General features: G+C 36.5%; 4 protein-coding genes across 4 annotated transcripts; 1 reads left to right on the forward strand and 3 right to left on the reverse strand.

Moving 5' to 3' along the window:
- Nucleotides 1–925: 925 nt before the first annotated feature.
- Nucleotides 926–2,524, forward strand: LOC132286951 (geranylgeranyl diphosphate reductase, chloroplastic). The gene has a single exon (XM_059789392.1). The coding sequence runs from the start codon at nucleotides 974–976 to the stop codon at nucleotides 2,366–2,368; it is 1,395 nt and encodes a 464-aa protein (XP_059645375.1). The 5' UTR covers nucleotides 926–973; the 3' UTR covers nucleotides 2,369–2,524.
- Nucleotides 2,525–3,406: 882 nt separating this feature from the next.
- LOC132286950 (pentatricopeptide repeat-containing protein At3g47530) lies at nucleotides 3,407–6,105 on the reverse strand. Its single transcript, XM_059789391.1, has one exon. It carries the CDS (start codon nucleotides 5,944–5,946, stop codon nucleotides 4,021–4,023), a length of 1,926 nt encoding a protein of 641 aa, XP_059645374.1. The 5' UTR covers nucleotides 5,947–6,105; the 3' UTR covers nucleotides 3,407–4,020.
- Nucleotides 6,106–12,823: 6,718 nt separating this feature from the next.
- On the reverse strand, nucleotides 12,824–14,042 carry LOC132281023 (protein RKD1-like). Its single transcript, XM_059782765.1, has 2 exons — nucleotides 13,737–14,042; nucleotides 12,824–13,162 (listed from the first exon to the last, which is right to left on the reverse strand). The coding sequence occupies exons 1-2, from the start codon at nucleotides 14,040–14,042 to the stop codon at nucleotides 12,824–12,826; spliced, it is 645 nt and encodes a 214-aa protein (XP_059638748.1).
- A 2,853-nt stretch (nucleotides 14,043–16,895) lies between these two features.
- LOC132285501 (protein EMBRYO DEFECTIVE 514-like) lies at nucleotides 16,896–21,367 on the reverse strand. Its single transcript, XM_059787694.1, has 2 exons — nucleotides 20,858–21,367; nucleotides 16,896–17,582 (listed from the first exon to the last, which is right to left on the reverse strand). Exons 1-2 carry the CDS (start codon nucleotides 21,218–21,220, stop codon nucleotides 17,043–17,045), a joined length of 903 nt encoding a protein of 300 aa, XP_059643677.1. The 5' UTR covers nucleotides 21,221–21,367; the 3' UTR covers nucleotides 16,896–17,042.
- Between the last annotated feature and the right edge of the window lie 1,937 nt (nucleotides 21,368–23,304).

The following is a 23,304-nucleotide window of genomic DNA, read 5'->3' on the forward strand; positions in this document are numbered from 1 at the left end:
ATAGTTTCCCCATTTGAATCTAACCAATTCAATGGAGAAATAGACTCGGATACGGGTATATTTCGTGATGATGAAGTTATTGTTTTTTTGTATAAAAAAGATAAAGATTTAAAGAATAGAAAATACATTTGAGAATGCAAAGAAGTGAACTTGATAATTGAAAGAAAACAGAATGAATGGTTTATATAGAAATTGAAATATAGTCGTTAAAAATATAGTAGTTGGGAAAAAGAAAAAAAAAGAAAAAATTATAAAATTAAAATTAAATTTTTTTATTTAATTTTAAAATTAAATTAATAAAATTATAAATAGATGATCAGATAATTGAGTTCCACGCCATGAAACATATTGGATAATAAAATAATAAAGTACCATATCATCGCATTTTATTAAAAAAACGTTTATGTGACAATCTATTCTTTTTATTTTTTATTTTTTATTTTTTTTATGTGACAATCTATTTTTATTATTATTATTATTATTATTATTTTTTATCCAAACCTACTTTAAAAACGTACAGTGATTAAATGTTTGTAACACACCAAATGCTATTATGAAATGTTTTGACTAATCGATAGTACCAAACATGTTGCAGGCTTGTAGCCCAATTTTAAAGCCACAGTACCGCCTGACTTGCAAGAAAAACGTTAAAACAATCCAGCAACCAAAGGGTACAATTTTTTGCGATACTTTCCTCCGTTTAGCTTTATTCAGCAAACGTGGCTCAATTCAAGCCACCAAGAATCAAAACTGCCACCAGAACACACATTTCCAGTACTCCAACTAAACAAAAAAAAAAAAAAAATCAAATCCATCCTCATTATCCACAAATAATCTCAACCGTCAATCCCTACCAATCCAACGGTCGAAATCCCCAAATATCCCAAACCATATCCATCCATTACACCCCATAAATCAAACAAACTGCAAGTATCAGATTCTCAGTCTCTCACACTTGCCCATAGACTAAAAAATGGCCATCGCCCTCAAAACCTTCGTCGGACTCCGCCAAGCCTCGCCGGAGAACCACCACTCTATCACCCTATCAAAGCCCATTTCCACCCAACCCACACACCGGAGATTCCGCATCGCAGCAGGAAAATTCAGCCCCAAACTCACTGGCCGGAACCTCCGAGTCGCCGTCGTGGGCGGCGGACCCGCCGGTGGCTCAGCCGCCGAAACGCTTGCTAAAGGCGGCATCGAGACTTTCTTGATCGAGCGGAAGCTCGACAACTGCAAGCCATGCGGTGGGGCCATACCCCTCTGCATGGTCGGAGAATTCGACCTCCCATTGGACATCATCGACCGGCGAGTCACCAAGATGAAGATGATCTCGCCGTCGAACGTCGCAGTCGACATCGGCCAAACCCTCAAGCCCCACGAGTACATCGGCATGGTCCGCCGTGAAGTCCTCGACGCCTACCTCCGCGACCGCGCCACCGCCTCCGGCGCCACCCTCATCAACGGCCTCTTCCTCAAAATGGACATACCCAAAACCCCAAACTCCCCTTACCTCCTCCACTACTCCGGCTACGACTCCAAGACCGGCGGCGTCGGCGAGCGGCGCACGTTAGAGGTCGACGCCGTGATCGGCGCCGACGGCGCCAACTCCCGCGTCGCCAAGTCCATCTCCGCCGGTGACTACGAGTACGCCATTGCATTCCAAGAGCGAATCAAAATACCAGATGAAAAAATGATTTACTACGAGAACCTCGCCGAAATGTACGTCGGCGATGACGTCTCACCGGACTTCTACGGATGGGTTTTCCCAAAATGCGACCATGTCGCCGTCGGCACCGGCACAGTGACCCACAAAGGCGACATAAAGAAGTTCCAATTGGCAACAAGGTTGAGAGCTAAAGACAAAATTTTGGGAGGCAAAATTATAAGAGTGGAAGCACACCCAATTCCGGAACACCCCCGGCCGAGGAGGGTGGCGGATAGGGTGGCGCTGGTGGGGGACGCGGCCGGATACGTGACCAAGTGTTCCGGGGAGGGGATATATTTTGCGGCGAAGAGCGGGCGGATGTGCGCGGAGGCGATAGTGGAGGGGTCGGAGAGGGGGAAGAGAATGGTGGAGGAGGGAGATTTGAGGAGCTATTTGGAGAAGTGGGACAAGACATATTGGCCAACTTATAAGGTGTTGGATGTGTTGCAGAAGGTGTTTTACCGGTCGAATCCGGCTAGGGAGGCTTTCGTGGAGATGTGCGCCGACGAGTATGTGCAGAAGATGACATTCGATAGCTATTTGTACAAGAGGGTGGTGCCTGGGAATCCATGGGAGGACTTGAAGTTGGCTGTGAATACCATTGGGAGCTTGGTGAGGGCTAATGCTCTTAGACAGGAGATGGATAAGATTAGCGTATGAGGGAGTGTATTTGACTATGATGAGTTTAGGCACAAGCACTAAGCACAAGCATTGTTGTAATCTTAAATTTTCTTTCTAGTGTTACTTATGTAAGTGGAGGTATGTTGATTTTGTCAACACAGATCATTAATGTCAATTTTTTTTAGGTTTTGTAAATTGTTGACAATATATGTGTGTGTGAACTTATTACAGGGTAAATGTTTTAAAAAAACATCACACTAAAATCTTCTGGTATGCAATGTAATGAAAAGAGGGCTGTGTTTTGGGGAGCTTATGGGAGACTCGAAAAGGACTTGCTAGCCTTGAAACTCATCCTAATTAAAAAGGCGAATGGGAAACATAACAAATTTCTATAATCTTCTGTGCTGAACTTGGTTTGGAGGGTAAGAGCAACGCTAGTCGTCTTGCATCATTCCAAAACATAGTCCAGGAAAAACACTGCACATATAACTTCAGTCATGATATGATAATTAACATCTCAACAATAGATAGTAAACATAAATAGTTACCAAACGGCCTAAATTAACAGCCGAAGATATGAAAGCGTGATGAAACTCCACGGGAGTCAAAAACCATGCTCGTTTTCTAACCTACAAAACAGCAAACTACGAAATGCCTTCAATTCTTTTAATAAAAATAAATAAAAAATTGACCCTCAACAGCACAAGAATTATGATCAGTCACATTTTCATTTTTGAAGAAGAAATATATAGTGCAAAACCTAAAAGAAATGAAGACCCTGCATGATAAAATAGAAGTGCCTTTCAAATTCATTGGATGTACAGTCCTTGTATTCAGGCAATCTTAATTCACAACTTCGGAAACCTCGTCAGTATTACCTATAACATAGAAAGCATTTGTTATATACAACCATAGCAAGTGTGATTTTTTTTTTTTTTTTTTTTCCTCTTTTACCTTAATTTGTTTCAAACACGAGTCCCATTTCTCACACAGACCAAAAATGAACCCACCCAAGTGTTCTCCAATTTCTAGGGCAAACTAAATCTTTTGTATAAAATTTAGAAATCAACAAGATACTGATAAAAACTCCCCTGATTAAAGATTTTAGGAATTAGAATATCCGTCAAACCTCAACAAAAAAAGACTTGGACCATAATGGTGGACATGTTAAGTGTCCGAATTTCAGCAGTAGCGATTTCATGACAGTATCCAAGGGGCAAGCTTAGAACTTTAGTTCCCATACATGAAGTTTAACATCAGAAATTTATAGATTAAACAAGGCTGCAATCAGTAATGCAGCCATTTGGCATACACATTCCTTGATGCACTGATCAAAACATACTTTTTGAGATCCTACATCGCCTCAGTGCAACCAACTCAACTCATCAAAGCATTTGTCCCACTCTTTAGGTTCTTACACTTCAGTGGAAGGCAAAAAAACCCTTATCTCTAGGCTTTTACACAATCTGTTATGATACATTGCTTTTCTTTAATGTCTGTCATGCCACCACATTACACAAGGATTCGTTTGCATAACCAATTGAGGAATTTTTTAGCTGAGTTCCTTGAGACGTGATTCTGTAATGTGTTTTCTGGAAACTGAAATTCACTTGTGATAAGATTAGGATGCAGATTTTACCTAATGCTGCACTCCACTTATGTTTCAGTATGTGTTTCAAACCTAGATTTCCCTACCAATAGTCATTGCAGGAGCAGTGTCCTTCTCGGAAATGATGGAACTGGGTACGATCTCTAATAATCACCTTCCGATTATAAACCCCGGAAAGTACCTTTGCAAAATTGTGGCAATCAACACAGATTCGGAGGTTCTTTGCCACTCTTATTGTTGTGCCAGGTGGAGTTGCAAGAACTACAAAAGCAATGGCCAACTTCTCACTGTGATAACATAGCCTTGTCTCCTTTTCTTCTGCACCCAAATTATGTAACTCAGATGTTATTTCAGGAACATAACCAGCAATCTTCAGTTGCTTTCCAATCTCATCCAACATCTCATAAATCTCGTCCTTTCGTGGATGTGAATTATCATCCACGACAAACTCGTGTACTTCTCCTTTCAGGTTAACTGTACTACAGCCAGGTGTGGTGTGGATTGCTTTCTCCTTCATCAATTTCCTCAATTCCGTCACCTTCTCCCAGTTTCCAACTGAAGAATAAATATTTAACAACAGAACATAATCCCCTGCTTCTTGAGCATTAAGTTGAATCAAATGCCCAATTACAGACTCTCCAAGGGTGACATGGCCGTGAATTCTGCAAGCTCCAAGTAGAGTCCTCCAAATTGTTGCATCTGGTTTGACCCCCATCGAAATGATAAGCTCATAGGCCTGGTCAAGCAAACCAGCACGACCCATGAGATCAACCATGCACCCATAGTGGTGGACGTTAGGTACTATCCCAAACTCTTTGCTCATACAATCGAAAAACATCCAACCTTCATCAACCAGCCCAGAGTGACTGCAAGCAGAAAGAACCCCTGTGAAAGTCTGATCATCCGGGGAAACACCCAATCTCTGCATCTCTCTGAATGCTTCAATAGCTTCTCTACCATATCCATTGCTTGCAAAACCCGAAATCATTGCACTCCAAGAAACCACATCTCTACTGTTCATTTCCTTAAACACCTGATAAGCTTTCTCCAGACACCCACATCTCGAGTACATTGCTACTAGAGAATTACACAGATTGAGGGCATCTCCATATCCATGTTCTTGAATGTATTTATGAACCCGCTCACCAAATTCCAATTCACCCAAGTTGGCACACGCCTGAAGTACAAGCAAACAAGTAACATCATCCGGTTCAGAACCATTTGGAGTGCTCTGCATCATATCAAATACACCCGTAGCATCCCGAGTTCGACCATTACGAGTGTAGCAAGAAATCAGGACATTCCAAGTCACTGCATCTCTTTCAGAGATTTCATCAAACACCTTACATGCTTCGTCACACTTGCGGCAAGTCGAATACAAATCCATCAAAGTAGTGAGCAAGAGTCTATCAGATTGATGCCCATCTCTCAAAACCCTAGCATGAATCTGTAACCCTCCAAATAATGAAGAAATCTTAACGCATGACTTAATAGCAAACGAAGAAGATAGTGGGTCGGGACGCATACCTCGCCATTGCATTTCTCGATACAATTTAAACCCTTCCTCAGGGGAATTGTTTTTCAAACAAGCTCTGATCATGGTGTTGTAGTGAGAAACATTGGGTTCTGAGATGTGAGAGAAAATTCGGCGGGAATAGCCAAAATTGCGTGATGTCCAGAGAGCAACGCGGATCAAGAAGGTGAGTGAGATTGTCGGGTCTTGAAGGAGAGACGTACGGACGAGGTGGGCATGGATTTGAAGCAATTGGGTTTTTGAAGAACATGATTTTATGAGTGAAATCAGTGTTTTTTCTGTTTGGCCAGTTGATAAGAGTTGTATAGTTGGTTTGATCAATGCCAGTTGTTGGGGGTTGTGAAATGCTTGACAGGGAGGCCGATGAAGGTGGGAAGCTGAAGCGGAGGCGAAACGAGGAGAGAGACGGTAGTGGGAATTGAGGTTAGAGAGAGAAGAACGATATGAATGGAGGTGATGTGAAATTGCTGTCATTGGCACCGTGTGAATCAAATGTTGGTCGCGAGTGCGGATTCTATTTGATTTTGCATGGTTTAATATGTAGCATAAACATTTGAATTACCGTCAAGATAGTGTGTTTATGAATCTGTATTTACACATTTGGCTAACGCCGCACTACATCTATCAAATGAAATTACAAAAAGACAATACTTAGGCCTACTCATGTTTATCCTTTCAAGTGAGGCGAAGTTAAAACACTTGTTTAAAAATTTTAAAATACCTAAAGATAGGCATTTCTAATTTTTTACGGGGTTTATTTTTTTTATCCTTCCTTTCCTTCTGAAAGCAACCAAAGCAACCAAATTTTTGTTTGCACAATCTCATTCCAGTCTTTCAACATTATCTTTATATTTTTTGTTTACACAATCTCATTCTACTCTTTTAATATTATCTTTATGTCGGCCCATGAAATACAAGAAGAGAGAATATACACGATTAGGGCCTACAATAAAATAAAATATAAAAGGTCAGGAGCCCACAGGGAATCATATTGGGTTGTGATTGAGGGGAGCACATTGGGTTGAAAATACACATTTCGGTCAATTATAATTTGACACATAAATAAAAAAACTAAGGGCCCGTTTATTGACACTTTTATTTTCTTATTTTTACTTTCTTCAAAAGTAAAATCATATTTTTCATTTCTAAAGTTAAAATATAAAGTAAAATTATATTTATTAATTTGTTATGATTTCAATATTTTTGAAATAAGAAATTAGAAAGCAAATTTAATAATTATAATTTTGATTTTGCTCTTGATTTGACAATTAATGTTATATATATATATATATATATATATATATATATATATATATATATATATATATATCATCATTGCTGCAATCGTAGGGTTTCTTGATCGGTCAAATATCATGTCGTACCTCTCTGTTTTGGAAACTTGAAAGTTCATGAAGAATTGCCTTCCAATTCTAGGGTTCCACAAATTAAGCATCTTCATTCTGGACTGAACGAGCAACAACCCTTCCTCGCAGCCGCAAATCACTCTTGAGGCAGATCCTCTCTGCACCTCCCACGGCGTTTCCAACATTATTGAGTTGGTGGTTTTGGTATCCACCACCACAAAGTGGTCGTTCTCGGAAATTACGATCTTCTGCGAATGGAGCTTTCTGTTCACCTCCGATCTGAGAAGCCTCTGGGCAAATTCTCCACTGCAGATCAGCGCACGCCATCACTCTCCTAATCTTCGTCTTCCTTTTCCTTAAAAGTGTGCTTCAATTAAGACTAAATCCAAGGAAATATGCGAACAAGGGGAGGAGGTGGGTGGAGGTGATGGCGGCGGCGATAGGGCGGTGGCCATGGTCGGGGGAGGCAGCGTGGAGATTGGTGATAATAATTTTTGAGTTTTTTTTTTTTTTTGATAAATAATGCTACAATAGAGAAATTACTTCTGATAAACAGTGTAGAAAGTAAAAAAAGTAACAAATCTTCACTTTTTCTCTCCTTCTTTAAATCTGAAAAAACTTTCTAATAGATAAAAAGTAAAAATATATTACTAAACATAATTTTCACTTTTACTTTACAATTTTAGGAATTGACAGTAAAAATTAAAAAGTAAAATCATTACTAAACAGGCCCTAAATAAAAGTGATACATATACTCACATATTAGGTGGTCAATGACATGAAGAAATTTCATAAGTGGTAGCATCCATCACTAAATGGGCAATTAGTCTCCAAACAAGGTTTTTGAATAAGTAATTGAACGGAAAAGATGTTATGTTATTTCCCTGAAGGATCAAACAATAACCTGGGATGGTTTTATTCGGTGATAATAAATGTGACAAGGCACATTACATCGTTTAATGAGAAGAAGATACTAAGTGAGTCGAACTTGCTATCTCATTGGTATGCACTGTCAATGAAAATCCACCAATGGGTCCCACCAATTAATAGTAAAACTGTTCCACAATCAGAATTGTTACGTTTTCTTTGGCGCCTATACTGCTGAGGAAGAATAGCTGAATCGGGACTGAATCAATAATGGAGTTCAAGCCTTTGTACGACAACGATATCGCGAAGCTACACATAAGGAGTCAAGGAATCCACTTTAGATTCTCTTAAGAGAGAAAAGAAAGGTTACCTTACCGTAGATGACACAACATGTCCTTCTCATCGGTTGAAAAGGAAATCGAAATCGGCATAGTTGAATCAACATAGTTGAGGGTTGAAGGCAGGCACAGAATGATGACTGGGTGATAGGAGTGAAGAAGAGAAAAAAGTCCACATTCCAACTCAAAAAGTTTGCTTTGTTCTCTTTTTTAATTGAATTTTTTTTTTTATTATTTTTAAACTGATATTTAGTTCCTAAAATTTTTCTAATTAAATTTTATTCTTTTTAGGAACGTGTCAGAATCTTTCAACTCAAGGGGTTGGATAATCAAACTATCCTTGGTGCTGACCGAATCTGAAATTGGTTTTTAATGAATTAGGCGACTGCTGGAAGATAAAGATGACCCCTTCCTTCAGGTTCTTCAATGCCTCAATTAAGAGGACTTTTAACAAAAAAAAATAAAATAAAGACTGAAATTGGATGATAGGAGCAACACTAACTGCACAAGCGTTCATCAATCCCAAATAAACTTATAAAATAACAATGGAAGGAACACTTAAGTACTAAAGTCCATCTTATTTCATAACTGAAATTCTTACACAAGTGATACAAGTACAAGAATTGGATTCTAACAGCACTACTCTTGAGAAAAGAAGTACAATGTAAATGAAAGACTAAGTATGAAATTGCAGAGAATGAATATTGCGTTGTGTGGTCGGTCGGGGACCTTTTGCATAAGACCTTCTTCTTCAATTTATAGTTGAGGCTTCAAGCAGTTACTAAAAGAAGTTTCCTTTCCAAATTCAAATATTATATTTGAATTAAAAAAAAAAAAAAAAAAAAAAAAAAAAAACTTCCTTATCCAAATACACTTCATTTTGTCTTAAGCTTATCCACATACACTTATTTTACTGCTTATCCAAATGAACGTATTTTTTGGAATCAAACTGACGTAGCTGTAATTCGTAATTTTAGACTCCAATTTGAATAAGAGTCCTAGGTATTTGCATCAACTGAAAATAATCATTTATTATTACAGCCGATCATAAGAAGTCATCCAACAATTAATTAATTTTAATTAATTAAAGTAAGAACTTTTGTCAAATTATTCGATACCATGTGGCCGAATTAAAATTTATTTTTAGGGTGCAAACAATGACCCCAGCTCATTGAAATAAGGGCAGATCGAAATTTTAAAGAGTTAAACTGATGGATCACAATTTAAATCAGTCACTCTTATTCGGCCATTCGCATATCTAACCAATTCCTACATCTTCTGACAATTCTTCGATTGTTTTTTCGATCAGCACCTTATTACCATCTGCCCCTTTTTTTTATTTCGCTTATTAGCAATCTTTCAGCCACATCCTAACTACGGCACATTCATCATACAATCGTTTTGAGCACTTAATCAATTGAGGTGCTGATCAACCCTTGCCATCAAAGTGACAAGTAAGTGGTCTAAGTGTAGGATTGAATTATGTAGAGGCTAATTGTGTTTAGCTCCCGGGTAATTTCCAATCTCAGCACCAAATTGTTGACATTTGCAACCAAAATGTGCATATTTAGCTGTCAATCAACAACTCATAATTTAAATTGGTCACAATAACTGATTCTTCTTTGGTACACCAAGTGGTTAAACAACCTAATGGGTTCTCCAGGATCAAATGAAAATTCTTTCATACTCTTGGGGTTTCTTAAGGCCGAATGAGTAGCCCCCCAAGGCCAAGTAAGCCTTGGTTCAAAATTAGATTATTTTTCAGCCTCTTTTGGTATCCTTTTGATTATTAAATTCGACACCTGAACACCATTAACCCTTTTTAGAAGCTTTTTTGACGCTTGACATATGTAAAGCTTGATATTTATCAGTTCTGCAGCATCAACTTAAATGCCAATTTCAACCTTTGTCAAATGAATCTTATAAGTAGGATTTTTGACATAATTATTATTCGACGCCTCTGTCACATGAATTTCATAATTTGGGTCCATATAATAGGTACCCCTAGAGTCATTCTTCTATCTTGTTCTTCTTTTAAGACCTTTTCATATCTTGTAGCACTAAAGGCTAGTTGGAACAAGTCCCGAAATTGCATTCCCTCAAATTTCCTTCGTAATTCAAAGTCTAAACCATTCAAGGCTAAACTCACATATTCAGTTTCTGGAAGGGCTACTTGGCATTTGTGTTTTGCCATTTTAAACCTACCAATAAAGGCTTCAAGCATCTCTCCAGGCATTTGAGAGACCCTAGATAAGTCAACCATCGACACCTTTAGTTCGATCTTATAAAATTGGGTATGAAACATTTCTTTCAATTGTTACCAAATATAGACCGAATTTTCCGGTAAACTAATAAACCAAGAAAATGTGGTCCCTTTAAGGGAATTAGAAAATAGCCTTAATTTTAAGAATTCATTTGTTCCAGCCTCGCCACATGCATTGAATGGTAAACCGACCAATATATTCTATGGTCGAAATGGAGTCTTCTCCCGAAAAGGTAACGAAATCGGGAACTTTATAACCTCTTGGAAACGCATATCGGTCTATATAACCCGGATATGGCTTCCCATATGTAAGGCGACCAACTCTTCTTAGGGCTGGTCCAAAGTTTCTTGAATTAAATTAGCCAATTGATTTCTATCAACCATAAGGTGTTGATGATTTGGCTGTTGTGCTTGAGGCTGATGCATATAAGGTACTTGAGACTGAGGCACATACGACACTTGAGGATGAGGCATTGGAAAATTAAAACCAGTATTAAAATTATCTAGCCCCTCTTGGAGCTGACACATCGGATTAAGTGGTAGCCAATTCATATTCTGATTGGCCCCTTCGATTGTTGATACTTCGCTGGTATCTGATGTTGCAGCTGATTAACATGCTGTTGATTAGCCTGGGGTTGATACCGTCTATGCAACGGCTGTAGAAGGGGTTGAAACCCTTACTGCTGTTGTTGGTAGTAATTCTGTTGAACCCCATCAGGTGCTGGAACTTGTTGCTGTGCATTCAACAACTGTTCACTTGCATTTGGCCATCCCATAACATGATTAAATCTTGTTGACAAAATGGCCAGTGAATTATTTAAATTTGCTAATGTATTTTGTATTGGCTTGATTGTATTAAGGAAATTACGGTAAGTAATCTCCATACTTTTTGTTAAATTTTTTATGCTTTCAGCCAATATTTTATCACTCGGTTGTTGATTCACTCCGAGTTCGATTAGCCTCTTTTTCTTGATGAGAAGACTGTTGATAAGGAAACTTTTGATATTGTAAATTGATAATCACTATGAATCAAAATGTTTAGAATTTCAGCACATCTGTTTTTTAGCGGCTCTGATTTTCAATACTTCAGTGCTTCTGATTTTCAACCCTTCCGGGGAAGTTCCACTGGGCATGCCAAATTGTTTGGCTCTTTTTTTTTTTTTTAGGGATGTCCTAGAGTCTTTCGACTCAAGGGGTTGGATAGTCAAACTATTTTTAATGCTGACCGAATCTAAAATCGGCCCTTAGTGAATCAGGCGACTGCTGGAAGGTAAGGATGACCCATTTCTTCAGGTTCTTCAACGCCTTAATTAAGAGGACTTTTAACAAAATAAAATAAAATAAAATAAAAGCAGGAATTGGATGAAGGGAGCAACACTAACTGCACAAGCGAGGATACACGTTACACCACGATTTTGAATCAGAAGAGAGATTTCAAGAAATGGTAGATCTATTCACTTTATCAATAACCGAGCCGGATCTGGTGTATCATAAGGGATTCGCCTTTTCTATTGATTCCTACGAATTGGATCAAAAACAATTCTTGAATGATGTTTCATCAATTCCAATAAACTTATAAAATAACAATGGAGGAAACATTTAAGTACTAGCGTCCATCTTATTTCATAACTGAAATTTTTACACAAGTGATACAAGTACAAGAATTGGATTCTAACATAACTACTCCTAAGAAAAGAAGTACAAATGAAAGACTAAGTATGAAATTGTAGATAATGAATAATGTTTTGTGTGGTCGGGCACTTTTTGCACAAGGCCTTCTTCTTCTATTTATAGTTGAGGGTCCAAGCCGTTACTAAAAGAAGTTTCCTTTCCAAATTCAAATATTATATTTGAATTAAAATAAAAATAAATAAATAAAAAACTTCCTTATCCAAATACACTTCATTTTGTCTTAAGCTTATCCACATATACTCATTTTACTGCTTATCCAAATGACCTAAGTGTTTGCACCAACGGTAAATAATCATTTATTATTACAGCCTATCATAAAAAGTCATCCAATAATTAATTAATTTTAATTAATTGAAGTAAGAACTTTTGTCAAATTATTAGATGGCATGTGACTGAATTAAAATTTATTTTTAGGGTGCAAACAAATTCCTAAACATTCATAGATTTAGCAAAGTTTCCATTAATTTGTAAGCCATCTTCAAGCACCATTAACATTGAGGATCTCCATAATTTAGATTACTCCGTATTATTTCTCTTTTAGTACACTACCTGCACTGTGCGGTCAATTACCCTTTTTTAAAAAATAATAATAATAATAATAATTTACTAAGAGATCCTAATTTTACAAATAGAACATCAAATTCTATCAATGAACGAGAATTTCATTCGTTAATAGTACTTAATGGTCCTGAAATTTTAAAACCAGAACTTCTTTATGAGTCAGAACTTATATTTCTGACTTTTGCTCATAAATTTATAACCAACCCAAAAAAGATAAAATTAAAACAGATAGAGGTCCATCAAATAAAAAAAGGTTCAGATTTGATTTAAAACATTATAGCAGTAGAGGAATGACAATCAGACAAAAGAGACTTAATCTCTTCATCATCCTCGTCGTCGTCATCCTTAGTCCCATTCCCATGAACTTGGTTAGCACGTGTACTAAGTACTGCGCCACGGTTGCTGCTAGAAGAAGACTCTGGAACCTTCATCAGCTTCCTCTTCTTATAGTTAGCCTTGAAACATGCTTGTCTCAGCCTCTTTATTTTGTCCTCAAGTTGAATATCAGGCACCTCTTCAATCAACTTCCTCTCTCTCTCCAATATTTCCATGGCCTCTCTCAACTTCCCTTCTGCCCCCTCTCCCAATTCTTCCGTCTCCATTTCCTTCATATTCAATATATACAAAAATACATATATATGAAATATATATACATGTGGATAAAAATATCATGTATGCGTGTGTCTGTTTGTTTTGTGCGCGCAAGTACACATGAAAACTGTGGTGAATTATAGGTGGTCTAAAAGCTAGGCCTCAACCAACAGACAAGTGACACGAGTCGTATTTTTTAAAAGCGGGTTATGAGTTCGAGCCTTAGTAGGAATATATGTAAGTGAGTACCACCAAAAAAAAAAAAAAATAGAAGCTAGGCCTTACACAGTACCATCATGTCGGACAAAAAAATAAAATAAAATAAAATAACTATCTCCTTCTTAATTTAATAGTCTATTGTTCCTTTTAAGAGTGTTCCAATATAAAAGCATTTTTGTTTTTTCATAAATACCATTTTAAAAAAAATTTCAATCTTTATTTTATATATATAAATTTAAAATGATCACTTAGTAATTTTAAAAGAGAGTATGATTTTTTGAATTATTAGCCGATGTTGCTTTGGTGGATTATGAAGTGCTCAAAGAAGTAGGAGAAAAACATAAAATAACTAGAGGGATTGAGATTTACTTGGACATTGTTGATTAAATTTTGAAGGCTCGTCAGCTTTCTGTGTGGCCACCTACTGATGCCCAACTCCCTACACCTCTTCTTGAAGTGTGTCAAGCCAATGTTGAGCTCCTTTGCTGCTTGGGCTATGGGCATGTAGAAGTATTGCGAAACAGTCTCTCTAGACAGCATCTTGGAGCTGTTAATGTTCCTCTCCGATCTCGATCCCCGAACCTTCCTCTCTTCCACAGTCCTGTGTTCAGTATCAATATCATTGTCATCCAAAAGTAATGGCTTGTTCTGAACCTCAAATCCACTACTACCCATTTCGTAGTTCCAAACTCCGAACACATCTCCATAATCACACAAGAATTCTTCTGCAAATTAACAATACAACATCATATATATATATATATATATATATATATATATATATATATATATATATATAGCAGTAATTGTCTATAGATATATATATTGATGTGATTATGACCTTGGATTAAAGTTGGGTTTGGGATAAGGTCCAATGATGAATACAAAGGATCGATTGGGAAGGTCTCCATCAGAGACAAAGCATTTAAAGCACTCTCAGCTGGTACTGCCAAATGACCATATTGCCAATTCAATGCGGAGGTACTCCAGCTTCAAAAAAATGGACAGAGAAGACAAGTTAAATTACATTGCACGTATATGTGTGTGTGTGTGTATATATATAAATAGTAATTTTTGAATATTAATTGGTTGAATTGCTGTAGAAAAAAACATTACCTGCAATCAAGAGGTGGTAGTTGAAGTTCATTTGGATAGGAGAGCACTTGTTCCTCTTCTTCATTGGCCTTTACTTCATATTTCGACCACACGTCATTAAGCGACTCACTTCCCATCTGGACACAGATAGAGTACTGAAGGGGAGAGAGACAGAGTATGAGGGGAGAAGACTAGCCACTCTATCTTACGCAGTGTATATGTATATGTATATCTATATATATACATATATATGAATGTAATAGTAGTGATTACTGTGTTGGAGATCGTGTAGCGTCCCATGTATAAAACAGCATATTCATGCATGCATGCACAAGGAATATTTATTACTCCTATTGATTACTGTGTTTGTGGGCTATTTAGTCAGTTACATGATTAAGAGATAGTTTAACGTATATAGATTGATTCATTCGATACTAATCACGTAGTTAAATTAAACTATTTTTATTACTATATATTTGTCACAATGAAATTCATCAAATAAAACATTTAATGGTAATTTTCTTTCCTATGCCAGATTTGAACCTAAGTTTTATCCTTATATCACATTATACCTTATCAGTTCAAGATACGGTGCTAGATTCCAATGCAAATTTGAAGATATTCACAATTGATCCCCACTCCCCTTTTGCTTTTATATATATATATATATATATATATATATATATATATATATATATATTTGTTCTTGTTCTGCATGTTTGCCAAGTGGCAGACTACAAGCTTGTGGGCTGCTGCGCAGACCTACGTTCATCATGAAAATTATTACACAAAACACAATGAATTTCTCAACCACGTTGCTAAAAACAGCTTAATTATTACACTTGATAATCCATATCGTTTAGGCCATTTTTTTTAAATTTTTTTTAATTTTTAATTTTTTACATATGTATATAACGAATATGTTTATATAACTTTAATTTTAGATTGACTTGACTCAATTTGATTTTATGGGTTGACTCATAACATTTGAAGGCCATGTTTTCGTTAGGAGAGCTATTATTTTTGGCAATATGAAAATGTAACGTACCAAGTACTAGAACTTAATAATTAAGTCATTTAATAATAATTTATCATTTACTAGATAACTTCTGAAGGAGTTACAATTGAACATGTTAATTATACTTATTTACTAGTATTACTAAATTTATTTCTCCCCTTCATTGCAAGTGGTGGTGCGTTCATTACATAAACTAAGGAGAGAGAGGTTGATATATATATATGCGTTCATTACATAAACTAAGGAGAGAGAGGTTGATATATATATATATTTAACGTATTGCAATAAGTGGCATCTCTTTTGTTTTTTAAAGTGAAATGTTGAGAGTTCATGACAAAAAATTTAAATAAAAAAGGAAAGAATTTTCTTTCTTGATCGAAATATAATTTATAGTATTAAAAGAACATTATTTTTCTTTTTCAAATGAGGACTATGAAACTAGAGGTTTTTCTCCTTACTCTCCTTTAGTTTTTGTTTTTTGGAAAGGTTAAACAATTGTATATATGAAAACGTAATTACAAGTTTGGGCCTGAAAAAGGGCCAAGTGAAGCTCTATGTGGAAGAGCCGAAAGAAAAAGGTGCTACTAGGTAACCAAACAAGGCCCAGCAAAACAAGACCATTTAGGCCCCCCCAAACATTTTAAAGACTCAAATTTTCTGTTTTCATTTTTCCTTTTGGGCTTCAAAATAGTGTATGCAACCTACTATGCAATCACTGTATATCAGTATAAAGGTGTTGTATTATTAATTTAATGACATTTTCTAATCTGATTTTCTAAATCCAAAAAGGATATTAGAGTTTGTTTAGTTTAGTTGGTTAAAAGAAACTTATTTTTATAGAATTATTTTGAAATTTTTTTCAACCTTTATAATGCTCAGTTCGATAGGAAAGAAAAAGATAAGATAGAATGGACAGAAGAATGGATGGATAAAATATCCCTAAAAAAGTGATTATGTATTTCTTTTTTCTTATTCGGTTGGATAGAAGAGAAGAGAATAAACTTATAATTTACTAAGAAAGAAGGAAAGAAAATTTTTTAATTATTTTTATCATTATATCCAATATTATATTATAATAATATTATAATTTAAAATTTGTATAATTTAAGATAATATTCTCTTCATTTTTAAGCAGATAAAAATATATAACAAAATATTCTCTTTCATTCCTGTATCATCTTTACCGAACAAAGTTACCAATGGATATCGCCACAACCAAATGCAATTTCGTTTCTAGTATATTTTTTTATTTTATTTTTATATTTTTTATCATTTTCTTGAATATTAAAAATCAATACTTGTCTAAACCTGGTTCAACCTGTCTGTTTAATCAGGGATTGAACCGTCCCAGACAGCTTACAGGCGCTACTTCTAAAATGGCCTGATATTTCCTGTCACGAGCTACAAAATTCTGGTTCTCAAGAAACACATTACAACCTCGAATAATTTCCAACATCAACCACACGAAATTAATAGTCAAAATTTGGATAGCACTGAAGTATTACATATTTTTAAAATCTAAATCCAATTCCACCCCATGTAGAATAGAAAGGGCATGTTCGTCAGCTCCTCAACTTACCCCCTCTTCCATGGCCACGACCACGGCTAAGGCCACGGCCACGGCCACGGCCTCGGCCTCGGCCACATCCTCCTCCTCCACCACCACCACCACCACCACTAGCTTTTTCTCCCTCGCGACCTCTATTGCTTCCACCCAATGCCCTGTTGACGATAGCTTTTATTTGCGTGTCTTCCGGAGGGCCACGACCACGGCTAAGGCCACGGCCACATCCTCCTCCTCCACCACCACCACCAACACCACCACCACTAGCTTTTTCTCCCTCGCGATCTCTGTTGCTTCGACCCAATGCCCTGTTGACGATAGCTTTTATTTGCATGTCTTCCGGCAAGGGAATAATGTGATCCACACACTTCCGGAAGCTGAAATCATCAAAGGATTCGTCATTCCTTACGAGGAAGAAGCAGCGACTTTTCCACTGTGGATGGAATCGGACTTGAAAAGCATGGATCCCCTTACCAATCTTTTCCTCTGGCTCCAGATGACCCTTCTTGAGTAAGTCGAACAACACCATGTGCTCATACTGCAATCCAATAACAGGCAAAAGTAAATTAGCAGATGCAATTTAAAACCATGGACTTCATATGTTACTATGAGGTGTTACATACTTCTACATGAAATAACATGAATTATAGGAGTTCTGAATAACCAAGCAATTAAAAGACAGTTAAATTGCAGAATATTAACATAGAAAAAAAATTGTATATACATCCATAAATTCGTAAATACAAAATGAAATAAAAATAAAAATAAATAATTTAAGAAGTCGAAGATATAAAACCTTAATCATATAATACTAAATATTAAAAAACAAAGTAACTATAAATCCATATGAAAAAATGAAAATTTTTACAGAGACAAAATTCTAGATTATAATGGGGACTTTGATCCTGATATGCATAAAATAGCTTTATATCTATATTAATGTAAAACCGGTGTTTGCAGCCCACCACTACAATATATATAACTCGTAAATAATCACTAGATGACCCAAATTTGAAGAAAGTCATAGAACAGAGTGTCTGTGTATATATATAGAAAAGAGTGTATCTTAAGCCCTCTAGATTGTACACATCTTCTCACTAAACATCTAATTTACCATGGATCCCTTCTTTTGTTTCATCAATCAAAACAATATCAAAAAATACTATATACTATGTATGTAACTCATTGTGTATCGATTTTGTTAATTTACCCATTATTAAGGGAAAAACCCTGAGGCTTAATATTAATCCCTCTTTTAAAGCTTACACTAATTGGAAATTAACTTATTTCTCATAAAATTGTTTATTATAGCCAAAGCTCCATTATATACACCTTTTTCATGTCAATAAATCTATTTGGGACGTTCTCTCTTTCATGAATCCACCATAATAATATTCTAGGGTCATTATTATATGCCATCTCCATTCTTCAAATTTATAGAAACCATAAGAAACATCTTAATTCCTCTTTTAGACTGCCTAAGGAACGTTTGCACGGTGGTTGAGGGTGAAACCGCAAAGCCTTGAACAGCACATTATTTGGCGTAAGTATGGCGGCGGTGTGCCCTATGGGTTATTAAACCCAAGAAATAAGTGGTTTTTTACGCTGTCAAATAGGTTCAAAGTCACAAATAAGGTCAAATTACTCTGGTCAAGAGTTATTAGAATACGGATGAATGGCTTAAGGTGTTATTGGGACTGGGATGAATGGTATAAGGTATTATGGATTAAGGGATGTATTCTCCTTACATCTTTCCATTAGTCTCTTTAATAAGTAAGTAGCTTCATTTTTAACTTCTATTGCATAAATCCATATTGATGTCCCAGAAATATTATTTCATTTCATGGTCGTTCAATCACCGTATCCCTTAAGTTTTATATTATGAGTATAGTCTTTACAACTTTGAATGTTCCTTTATGCTCTATTTTGTAGGAGGGAAGCACCAGAGAGGGAGGGAAGGATGGAGGGATAGAAATAGTTTCTATTGTTTGGTAGGAGGGATGGCTGGGGCAAGGGAAGGATGGAGGGATGAGCCATCCAACCTTACCCATTAATTTTCATCGCCTCAAAATTGGACGGAATAGAGGAGGAAAGAGAAGGATTACTATTATGTATCATGTGAGTGACATTATTTTTTATCAAATTATATAATGAGGGTATAAAGGTAGAAAAATATAAAATCTCTCCTTCCTTCCTTCTAACCAAACAAAGAAATGAGACACCTCATCCATCCTTTCTAGTATCCCTTCCATTCAATCAAACAAAAAGGAAGACACCTTACCTTCACTAGGGATGCTGCATTCATCCTTTCTACTATCCCTTCCACTCACTTTTCCATCTTTCTTGCATACAAATATTAAAATATACTTTCTCACTTGTCAAATATTTTCTTAATATTTATCATCTTATTAAATAATTTTACTAATCAAGATTCAAAACAAGACATCATCTACTGGACACTTCTAAACCTGAAGAGGAATATCATTTGGAGCTTGTTCATGTTTTCACCTTGTTCAATGTATTTTTACCTACCACACTCTAATCCTAAATAAAAACTTGTTTTCTCTTATCTTCCTAAAGTTACGATATTTTTTCTAAACATAAACTTCTCATATAATTTTATTTCAACAACTTCTGAAAGCAACATTTTCAACTTTTTGTAATTTCATCATCTTTCCTAAGACCCTTAAATCCTTACTCTGTATTCATTTTATATGATTAAATCTCTAATTTTCCTCTTAATCAATATAGCAAGTTTATATGCGTTCTTTTTCCCATCCATTGTAACTAATTTAGAATATCATCTACTCTATACTTCGTGTTAACGTCTCTTACTCCTTTTATTTATTTTTTACTTCCTATCATGTTTATATTCTTCATTTCTAGATTTTCATGCTTCGTGACTTTTTTTTTTCCCCCTTACTATAGTTTGAACATCCAAATTCCACCAAAGTTTCTTTAGATAAGGATCCATTCCCTTTTAATTCTCCAAGGACTTAATTTGATATTCTTCTAGTACACAAGGTCGTACTATTCAATATTATATAGTTTCATTTTCTAAATTCTAATTACTTCATAAACATCATAACCACTCAAGTAAGCATGACTAGCACCATTCATCTGCTCTTAAATAATTGTTTTATTACAATTTCTGATCTCTTTTTTCTTTCTTGATTGTCCTTATATACACACATATAGAACTGTCAAACTGTGTGGGGAGAATGCCTTTTAAGGATTTGAACTAGTATTGTGGAGTGTCGAGTCTACTCGTACTGGATTACTATATGAATTCTAGTATCAAAGACCTCCATATAACCCCCAACTCGTTGGTATTGACATGCGCAACAAAGATACACAGCAAAATAATTTGGCACGTACAAAACTTATAAGTTTCTTCTCCTTTTACAAGGATTCCATTTCTCTCCATTATTATTGTTTCTTCTCTTTTATTCTCCTTCAACAATGTCCAAACCTCAAACTCTAAAATCTTTAGCCATCCATCACAGAGCATAAATAGAAATGGGAACTAACTTATCCAAAACAGAACAAGCACAGACAAACACAAATATATAGCATATAAAGCCACCCACCCTTTAAACATGTACCAGCAGTACTTCTAAAATGTGAGCACATCCATAAATTTGTTAAAATAAAATGAAATAAAATAATTTCAGAAGTAACTATAAACCCATGTGGAAAATGAAAATTTTCACACAAAATTTCTAGATTATAATGGGGACTTTGATCTTGATATGCAAAGCATGGCTGCATAATGTTAATGTAAAACTGGGGTGTTTATAATATATACGGTACCTTGTTGGCATTGAGATTGGGGGGCCAGTAATGAAGGAACTTGTAGAAGTAATCGAACATCTCCACAGAAGATCCGAAACTCTTCGGACCTAAGCTCACCCGTCCCAACTCCTCTACCTCGGCTGCTTCGTTTCCTTCCAATTTCTCAACCTTCTGCTTCTTCACACCACCATTGTCTTCCTTCTCTGACTCTGTGCCATCCTCTCTGGCACGCTTCGAGTTCGACTCGCCACCGTTCGCCGCCGTATCACCGTGGGCTTGATCGGAGGCGTTTAGGGTTTTGAGGCCCATGAGTTGCGTGGACGAGGTGTTCCTCTCCGTCTCAGTGAGGGTATCGGGGACTTCTGTTACAGTTTCGGCCATGTCTGACCTCTTCTTCGCGAAATAAAAACCCTAGCTTCTGTGATTTCTGATATTTACCCCCCACCCCCCTCCTTGCTTTTTACCTCCCCACGGCAAGAACAATTTATTCCGTTAAAACCTCAAACCAATTTTTATTTTTATTTTTATTTTTATTTTTATATATATTTTTTTTGGGATCTGATTCTGATTGCTATGATATTTATACTTGAAATCGCTGTAAGTATCGATACTCTATACGCCTTATTTTATGCACTTTTTCTCCTTGCTTGATTACCATTATGGATTAAAAAAAAAAAAAAAAAAAAAAGGAAAAGAAAAGAAAAGAGAAGATTACCATTATGGTTTTCTTTTCATTACTCCATATTTTATTTAAGAAATTTAAACTACTTTTTATCTTAAATCTTAAAAATTAAACAAATAAACAAATACAAAAATTGTTTGGTAACTCGTTGGCTTTGACATGCGCAACAAAGATACACAGCAAAATAATTTGGCATGTACAAAACTTGGAAGTTTCTTCTCCTTTGTGATTTTACAAGGATTCCATTTCTCGATAACACAGTAACACTGTGCATGCAAATACAGAAGAAGAAAAGCAGAGAGGAAAACTCAGAATTAGAGAAGAAAATTTATGAGTTTGTTGTGATTTGCAAATAATCTGAAAAGCCACGGAACACAATGGTTTAACCTGAACCAACACTAAAGGAACCTATTCAAATAGGGTGTACAGGTTCACACCAGGTGCAACCCTTGGATGCACTGGTTCACACCGAGTGCAACCATTTGTAAGCTTAGCCAATTCAAGACAAAGAAACCCACCAGAGTAAGCCCAACCAAAATAAAATGGGTTAACTTCAGTTACACTCCCTGAAGTATGTACAATCTTCAAAGTGACCCTCTCACGTTAGCAAAAATGATTTCCTGTCAGACATTGTTGGCTGATAAAGCCAAAGAGATGAGTGGCATGACTAAGTTACCCTTTTTGTCCTTATCCCATATAAGCTTAACCAAACACCAAACTCCCACCAAACGTTACCCTATCTCTTGAACCAAACAGTGAAATTGTTCTTTTTCCTAATTTCAATACTGTATGAAAGTGAACCTAGTTGCCTAAGGCCGGACTGAACTTACCGGCGGACCAAATGACGACGACACTATGATAACGTAAGCAAGGAATTCGGCAATTGGGCGAACGCCGCAAGCGCGAGGGAGTGGCCGAACTGTAGTCGGTCGATGAGAATGAGATTCGTTTCACGATCTTGCACCATTGAAACAATCTTCTGATGTGGGTGGTTTTTTGGATCTTGTGGATCTAAGTTGGGATTTTCCGAACGTGGGTGGTTTCTTTGAGCTCGCTGTTGGGTCGAGGTTGATGTAGCTCTATTTCGTTTTGGGTCGATGAAACTTGTCGAAAAAATTGGGTTTGGCTCGCCGGAAAGCTCGTCGTCGCCGAGCACCTCCATTACAAAAGTATCCTTGTGTCACCGGTACGGTTCATCTTCTTCCCCCCCCCCCCCCCCCCCCCCCCCCCCGGCCCCGGGTAACTTCAAACATAGTTCATTGCTGGGCCGTTTCACCGACGACAGTGCCCAATCTCCATTGCTTTTAACAATTGGTGTAATGAGAAGGCCATGTAAGATTTAACTTGTTGTTGAAAAGCTAATTTGAGGATATTAGGTGGTGTTTGCTGGTTGCGGTGCAATCAAATTTGTGCAAAAAGAGGACTAAGATAAGTGTGGTCAAGTTCTACAATTATAATTTGCCACTACTACCTTTCACTAAAAATATAGTTATGGCAAGTAGGGATCGTCCCAAGGGATTGTGAGGGTCGTAAAAGGGTTGCGGAATCAAATTAGGGTTAGTAGGTCGAGTGATCAAAAGATTGGTTGGTGGTTGAATTAAGCTAAGATGCAATTTAACTAAAGTAAACAATAATGCAATAGAGGTAAAATAAGAGAGAGAGAAATCTTAGGGTTTAGAGATCACCTCTAAGTACAACTCTTCTACACCTTTAATGAATGATTAATGAGGGGAAAGGCATGTATTATAACAATGGTGTGTGTGTGGTTGTTTCAACAAGCATG

This window comes from Cornus florida, unplaced genomic scaffold (assembly GCF_030987335.1).
Source record: "Cornus florida cultivar Cherokee Brave unplaced genomic scaffold, ASM3098733v1 CherokeeBrave_3.0.0_Hap2_Chr11, whole genome shotgun sequence".
In the NCBI taxonomy this organism is placed as follows: domain Eukaryota; kingdom Viridiplantae; phylum Streptophyta; class Magnoliopsida; order Cornales; family Cornaceae; genus Cornus; species Cornus florida.

Coding starts and splice junctions, on each gene's coding strand:
- LOC132286951 (XM_059789392.1), top strand. CDS start 974: ATGGCCATCGCCCTCAAAACCTTCGTCGGACTCCGCCAAGCCTCGCCG.
- LOC132286950 (XM_059789391.1), bottom strand. CDS start 5,946: ATGACAGCAATTTCACATCACCTCCATTCATATCGTTCTTCTCTCTCT.
- LOC132281023 (XM_059782765.1), bottom strand. CDS start 14,042: ATGGGTAGTAGTGGATTTGAGGTTCAGAACAAGCCATTACTTTTGGAT. Junction 13,163..13,736: donor ATTTAATCAACAATGTCCAA/GTAAATCTCAAT, acceptor TTGAATATGAAG/GAAATGGAGACGGAAGAATT.
- LOC132285501 (XM_059787694.1), bottom strand. CDS start 21,220: ATGGCCGAAACTGTAACAGAAGTCCCCGATACCCTCACTGAGACGGAG. Junction 17,583..20,857: donor CCAATCTCAATGCCAACAAG/GTACCGTATATA, acceptor ATTGGATTGCAG/TATGAGCACATGGTGTTGTT.